Source organism: Arachis stenosperma, chromosome 7, assembly GCF_014773155.1.
Source record: "Arachis stenosperma cultivar V10309 chromosome 7, arast.V10309.gnm1.PFL2, whole genome shotgun sequence".
Taxonomy (NCBI): Eukaryota; Viridiplantae; Streptophyta; class Magnoliopsida; order Fabales; family Fabaceae; genus Arachis; species Arachis stenosperma.
Window position 1 is genome coordinate 27,915,918 of NC_080383.1, and position 8,404 is coordinate 27,924,321.

The 8,404-nt window shown below is 32.0% G+C and overlaps 1 protein-coding gene across 1 annotated transcript; it reads right to left on the reverse strand.

Moving 5' to 3' along the window:
• Positions 1-325: 325 nt before the first annotated feature.
• On the reverse strand, positions 326-1,501 carry LOC130939619 (uncharacterized). Its single transcript, XM_057867709.1, has one exon. It carries the CDS (start codon positions 1,499-1,501, stop codon positions 326-328), a length of 1,176 nt encoding a protein of 391 aa, XP_057723692.1.
• Positions 1,502-8,404: the final 6,903 nt, after the last annotated feature.

The window sequence follows — 8,404 nt, forward strand, 5'->3', positions numbered from 1 at the left end:
ATGATAACTTATAAATAATTAATTACTTAATTTTCAAAAAAATCCGAGATGTTATATCCTACCCACCTTACAAAAATTTTCGTCCTCGAAAATTGCTATAAACGAAAATTTGCATCCTAAAAAGAAATTTTGCCCTTAACATTTTCTTTACCTATAAGCAGGTGCAAGTAAACGGTTCTTATCTTATTTTCTAGTCCTCAGGTATGTTGTGTGTCCTCATCTCGTCTCAACTTACGTATAGCAGTTAAAGGAATACAAGAATGTGACGCACCAGAAACATAAAGTGCAGTTAAGGAGCAATTCTTAACACAATACTGACCTTGGGTCAGGGAGTTCGAGTACGAGCATCTTCAGTCATCATTGTAAATACTCTTCCTGGCTGCTGAGATTTAGCTGAATCTTGAGCAATCTTCTTCTCACAATTCCTCGCTATGTGTCCAGACATACCACAAAAATAACAAATGCTCGAACCCAATCGACATGGATTCCTACCATGATTCTTCTCACACTGATTACAAACAAGGTTTGTTAGTGCTGGCTGTGGTCGCTTTCCAGTATCTCGTCCTTGCCTATCGATATTGTCACGAGCAGGAAGATTACTAACTTGCTGATTCCCATAAAAAAGTGTCCTATTCATTTTAAAGTTCCTTCCCTGAGGGGCTATATACCGATTAAAATTTTTCGGAGATAATTCTTGACGACTCATCTTTGCTGCCGCCACCTTCTTGGTACAGTCTTCCACCAACTGACTTCTATTGACAAGCTCTGCAAAATTTCGTATTTGCAGTGGTACCAACGAGTGCATTAGTTCTTCGCAAAGTCCTCCTTCGTACTTCAAACACTTCCATTCCTCAAAATCATTTGGGTTTTCCTGACAGATCTTAGAGAATCGGCACAAATCCTCAAATTTCTGAGTATATTCTGCTACTGACATATTCCCCTGCGTCAACTGCATCAGTTCCATTTCTTTAGCATCACGAACAGTTCTAGAGAAGTACTTTTTGTAAAATTCCTCCTTAAAAGTATCCCAGTCAATCTCTTCCACCACCTGCCTTAACAAGCGTTGCACTCCATGCCACCAGTCTTCAGCTTCTCCCTCCAGCATATAGGTTGCAAATTTCACGTACTGTCTTTCTGGTACATGTTGCGCTCGCAATGACTTCTCAATACCACGGAACCAATTGTCAGCTTCAGTTGCAACAAGCGTCCCCTTAAACTTGGACGGATTTACCTTCAGAAAGGTTGCCAGTGTCATAGAGTTATCGTGGTTTCCGACACCTTCATTATCATTACCGTCTCCACCACGCTCACCATTGCGTCCTCTGTTACGATCTCCGTTCCTCTCCCCTAAACGGTCAATTGCTCGCGTAGTAGCAGTTGCCGTTTCACGCACAGCCTCAGCCATGGTGTTCATTGCAGCTATAAAAGCATCTGCACCCCTCGTCGGTTCATCTGCATGGTTTGCACCATGCCTACCACGTCCTCGTCCCCGTGCAGCCATCAAGATTCTGTGCACACCCAACATGTAATATTAAGGTGATCAGTCTTAACATTTCAGGCAAAGTGTGAATAGTCTCTAAAATGGAAACACAGTGACAATGATGCAATTCATATCACAACGATATCCTATGTGCATGAGACACAACTCAGAGAATGCAATGAAGCATGATTCAGTCCATATCCCCAGGCTTTAATAGGAACGAACTGCTCTGATACCAAGTTGTAACGACCCAATTCCCAGTAAGTCATGATCATACCAGAAATCAAATGTCACTAACTTGTTCACATGAAACCTTTACTATGTATTATTAAGCCTGTAATCGGGTTAGCGTACTACCGAGTTTTGGATAAACTTTTATAAGAAAACTTGCAAGGAAAACTAATTAAACATACACAAGCATAAGCATATAGGTACTGTCGTACATATAAGTATGTATATATATATATATCCTGAGTTAGCATACAACCCTTCAGAAATACTACTATGTACAACCCAACACTCCGGGCCCTGGTCCATATAGAAAACCCCTAAACTGGCACCCGAACTAGCCTAGTCCACTATGTACACCCTACTCTCTCAGTGAGTCTGACCAAAAGTGAGAGATTAACACAAAATCTAGGCTAACACAAAAAGAAACTATCAAAAGGCACAACCGCAGCTCCCAGGACTCAGCTGTCATCGTCAGAGGAGATCACAACCACATCATAACACTTCTCAGGATCCTCGTCCTCGTCATCAGAAATCTCTATAATCTCGGGAGGGGCACTGGCACTCGTGCTACTGGTCTGACCAGCACTCACCGGTCCACTAATAGAGGCGGTGAGCAGCTCCTCAGAAGATGGCTCGGATGAAGATACTGAGATCTGCTCCACGGGGATGTCCTCCTCCGGTACAGGCTCTGGAAAATGCTCCTCTATGGGCTCAGGCTCAGGGTCCGCTTGATCCGCAAGCTGATCGGGATGCTGGTGAGGCACCGACCCATCATGAAACGGGTGAAATGGAGCATCCGGGTGGAGCCACTGCAGTGGGAACTCATAGGGCATGTCGGGGTTAAACTGTGGAGTGTCAATCGGGTGATGGAAAGGATGATCACGCAGAATGTACATACGAGTCCTAATCTCTGCAGCTACTACATAAAACCTATGTTGTACAATATCCTCGTATATATAGGGAGGGTCCATCTCGTATAATATAACTCCGGTCTCCATCTGAAGGGGAGGAAGAGAAGGGATAAGAACTGGGGGGGGATTCTTAATAGGGTCGAGGGTGGTTAGTTTAGTCAGGATTACCACAGTTCAAGTAATTCACAACGAAATATCTAGTCACCACAATTCAGAATAACGTTAAAGAATGTATAAACACGAGAAGACAATCACAAATAATTTCACAATGTCAAGTAAAATGCAAATGCGCAATAAGAATGATGCATGTCTATTCCTAACGCAGGCCATGAGCTCATGTGTCGGTTGCCTACTCGCTCCCGACATTACCCGGGCACGAGTCCCAGATATGGTTTTCCAGATGCATCAGTGTGCTTATAAGTCGTACGGCTAGGCCGCATACAGTGTGAATTTCCAAATCAATAAGCGTACATCTGGAAAACAGTTCTCAGTGTGTGGGCGTCCCCACTTTACATTTGGCACTAAGGCCCAAACAATGTCACATCTGCTCTCCTGTGGCAGTAATTTTTGAATAAAAACTCAAAATAGCATTTTCCTTTCAAAACTTAGTTTATAATAATAAACATAACCTCAGTCTTTTTATAAAAATATAATGACATTATTTAAAATAAAATTTCCAAACTAATATCTTGTCCTTCAACGAGACCGAAAACCTGTTTTATTTTTATCAAAATATTAACTTAAAAATTTATCCATTCTCGAGCTGACTAAACACATCTTCATCAAAATATCAATATATCAACAAAATTCAATATGAAATACAATCAAATTTCAATAACACTCAATCCAAACATCAATTTACTTTCAAATATCATTTAGTCGGTGAAAATTTATCAAAACCCTACCTTCGTACGTAATCGAAATACTCGAAACTCTAGAGAAACTTTCTGACCGTGCTGCTGAAGGGAAAAACGTCCGGAATCCTCCGTGCCTCCTAGAACTCTAGTTGGCCAAGCTCAAGGGGTAGGGGAGCTACGTCACTGTCGATTTCCATCGGACAAAAGTAACGCCAACACGTAGAGGAGGAAGATACAAACACTTTTACCGGATTAGATTTTTTATTGGAGTTGCGGATCGCAAGTAATCGAAGTTGGAAACTCACGGTTCTATGGTTTCGTTCTCTTCTCTCTCTCACGGTGTTTCTCTCTCTCTTTTTTTTTTCGTTCATTCGGTGATATGAAAGAGATGAATGTGATTAAAGGCTAAGGGTATTGAATGAGAATTTTGTGATACTAAAACTCATTAGGTGTCAAAATGTTATATATATACAAGCCACGTTTCCTTTCTTTTTGTTTCTTAATTGACTTGTTCATGACTTAAAAGAAAGAATGGATTAGTGCTGAAGCATTTATTAAAAAAAGGTTAGGTGTCATGAAAAAGGACATACCTCATTGGTTATATATATATATATATATATATATATATATATATATATATATATATATAAAGAAAGAAAGAAGTAACTAATAATAATAATAATAATAATAATAATAATAATAATAATAATAATAATAATAATAATAATATAAAAGATTAATTTAATTTTTGCCTATCAAAATAGTTTTTAATAAATAGTTCAAACTAATAAAATAAGTTATATTTAAATTAAACTTCAATAATCATAAAATTTTATTTAATTATCTTTGTTAAAAAAAATAGATTTCTTAAAAACAAAATCTCAATATAATATGATAACTTATAAATAACTAATTACTTAATTTTCAAAAAAATCCGAGATGTTATACATTAAATAGTAGACAAACGAATTTTGTTATAGCAAAATATTACATGTTCACATATATGAAGTCAAAACTAAAATTAGAGATAATTTGGTATTCAAATTCTGACTTTATTGGATGTGAATACAATTTTGATCCATTGCAGACATATTCATATGCTCATTGAAAGAGTTTTTTTTAGAAATGTGTTGAAAAGATATTTATTATTCTTTTTACTAAAGTACTTGAATATAAAATATTTTTTAAAGGCATCCAAAAGACACTTATTAGGTGACTATAAATACGTGTCATAAATTATGAATATATATTTAAAAGATCATTTGAATTATTTTGTGATAATGTTTAGTAGTCTAATATTTTAAATTGTAATTACACAAGAGAGTTTAGAGTGTTTAAGTATCTAATGAGCAAATTAACACAAACTCCATAAATACATGCATATTTAGTTTATAAAAAACAAACACCCAAGGTCTTTCGTGTAGATACTATTCATATGAGTGTCATATCAGTTTATGATATATTATTTCAGTAGGAGAGTGCATTTGAATGCTTATATAGTTTAGACAAATTTATGAATATAGATATTTTTGTAGAAATAAAGCATTTAGTTTTGTTTTCACTCTGATTCATGATCTCATAAAGGTATTAAAGTTGGATTTTAATTGGAAATAGGCATGCATGAGATTATTTTCGTATGTAATTTCTGAATTTTCTCATCTAAATTTGATCTATGTCGTTGAGTATATTAGTATGATAATTATCGTAATTTTGTCGCGACACTAATGTGATAAAAGTTGCGGTAATTCCATAACTGATATATGAGACATACCAGATTGTTAAAGTAATAAAAAAATAGCATTTTGATGCGCGCATAAAGTTTATAAGATGTGATTGTGTTAGGAAAATATATATGTATAGTCCAAGTGGGATATATATATATATATATATATATATATATATATATATATATATATATATATATATATCAATAATAATCATAGAATTAAGCTATTTTATGTTAAATAACTTATATAACAGTGATGATCTCTTTATTGTTATAAATGTTGAATTGAATAAGTCATTATTACTTTTAATTTGAAATTAAATGAGATTAAAACCAAATATACTATTTTATTCGAATTTTAGGATTTAATTGGTGTCACACCTAAATATAAATAGTGACTTTAAAGTTTTGGTCTCCAACACATCAAAATTGTATCTGTAACTCTTTTTTCATCAAAGAAGTTACAATTCAGCCCTATTAGGAATAAAGAAGGCTTTAATTGAGAAAAAATCAAAGAATCAAACTCTTCTAATTATGCTCATAAATTCAAATATGATTTCACATTCAAATATTTCTTTTTTAATAATTTAACATGGATAGTATTAGAATTAAGAAAACCAAGTATTTTCAACTCACCTTTCACAATTTACATCTCAACAGAATATTAGCCACCATCAATTTTTTTTCTTAAGTTTTTAGAAGTATTTATATTTAGAATTTAATTTTAATGTATCAATGATATAAAAATATTTTATATAATTATTTAATTAAATTTATATATTTAAATAATTTTTTAAATAATTTATTTTAAAACTAATTAATTTAGATGATTTAATAATATATAATTAATATCATAATAAAATTATTAATTAAAAAGTATAGAAAATATAAAATTTAACTTTCTTTATTGTATTATTATGTATTATTAAAATTTTAAATTTTTATTAATAATAATTTTAATATATGTCCTAAAAGTACATATTACCTAACCTATTCTTTTATACCTTCATGGAAATTAAATTCTTGTACTTAATAATGAGATAACTAATGTTCAACCAACTTTGGTCTTCGCTGTTAGTCAATGCAAACAAGCATCTTGACAATAATGTTGTCGGCAATCATACTAAGGAAGGGACCCCATGGTTTTATGTATAGATGCATGGGCTAAAATTTGAAACAAACTGGCAGAAATAATAAATATTGCAATTTCTATTAGGCACATATAATTTGCCTTGATTACCTTATTATCTGGTGCTAAATCTATAAAATTGAATGGAAGGATCTATCATCATCACTATCAACAGCATTCACTCTCTTAATTATTAACAATAATGTTAAATAGCTAAAATACTAGCAATAATAGTTTTCAAAAAAAAATAAAAAAATACTACCAATAATAAATAAAAAGACAAATTTAATAATATTTTCATTCATAAGAGATTATAAATTACGTTTTCAATTAAATTAACATAATTACTTTTTTATTATTATATAATTTCATTTAATTATACCATAAATCAATTTTAAATTTATATAAATCAAATCGCAAAAGCTTTTTTCATGATTACATTTACAGTGATACAAATTTTTTTAAATAATTTTTTTTTAAATTTTGATATCATGAACCCTAAAAAGATTTTCAAAATCACTATAACACATTTTATAAAAAAATCCAAACATTTCAAATTCGATCAACATCAATTTATTTAAAAAAAAAACGTAAAAAATTTATTGATTTGTGATCGGCAAAATAAATAATGAATAATAAAAAATAATAAATTAGTTTCACTTAGTTGATTATGAATATTATATATTTAAAATTATAAATATTATACGTATAAAATTATGGATATTAAATTAGAGATATTATAATAATTTCTTTATACAATTCATATTTTTATATACAAACTATTATAAAATAAAAAGTAAAATATAAAGTATGAAAGAAAATTATGAAACAAATTTTTAATATAGTTATTAACTGATCAAATTAAAATATAAAATAAACATACGTATCACTATCAAATACAAAATATAAAATAATTTAAAATCATGACTCATTAGCCCATATGTGAGCTAATAATTTAAATTATATAATAAAATATAGCTTGAAATTGCATAATATTTATAACACTCTAATTACCCTAAACCTTACCTCTAACTGTAAGGCAAAGGTTAATAAGAGGTTACGACATTTCTAAACTTATACATAAATATATATAGAAAGAAATAATAATTCTAGAAGCCCAATGGAAAAAATAAGCTCAAATACAGAATTACAAAGCGCGAACGTTCACACAAAACTACAAACGTAAAAAACAAGATCCACTATGTAAGATAACAAGATACATGTAGTTATATAAGAGTATAATAACCATAAGATACTAGCCACAGTCCGCGAAGTTTAGACTGACTAGTTAAATACTGATATACTGAGTTTTAAACAGGTAAAATTGCTTATACAAACTTTCTCTCAAGTGGGCCTCTAGGCTAAATAAATACAAAAGTGAGAGATCTTAAACAAAATACTCAAAAAACTTCAAAACAAGATAGAAATCCTCTACTCTGTCACCACCAAAGCAACTCACCGAGGTGGATTGCAACTTGCATTTGAAAAATAACAACAAGTATGGAATAAGAATCGGAGGTTCTCAGTATGGTAACAGTACCCAATAATGTAAGATGTAAGACCTCGAGATGCCAGAGATAATTCTAGAGCTTCATACCAAACAGATATTTAAGCATAACGAAAATAAATAACTTAAATCGTAAATAATAAATAAGATATCTAATCTTAGGGAATTTCTAACTAAAACTAGTCACCGCTGTCTCACAGTCTTCACCAACCTATATTCCATGCGATCCCATCACCACTGCCTACCTAACCTGTAACATCCGGTTAATTAATGGCTAATTAACCCATAAATGAGAATTTATTCTAGAAAGCAAAAAAATGTGATTTTTTATGGCTTAATATGATAGAAGAGATTGAGATGAGAATTTCAGTACCAATTTTGTAAAAATCAGACCAAGATTGGACCGAACGAATCAAACCGAACCAACCAGACCCAAAGTGGACCCTTGGCCCAACATAACTAAACCCTAAAACACTCATTTCAATACTCTCTCTCCTCACTAGCACTAAGAACACGCTAAAATTACAATGGAGGGGGGAAGAACACTCTCTCAAGTTCTATCT

What these genes read in the sequence shown, in the direction of transcription:
- LOC130939619 (XM_057867709.1), bottom strand. Translation starts at nt 1,501, where the DNA reads ATGGCTGCACGGGGACGAGGACGTGGTAGGCATGGTGCAAACCATGCA.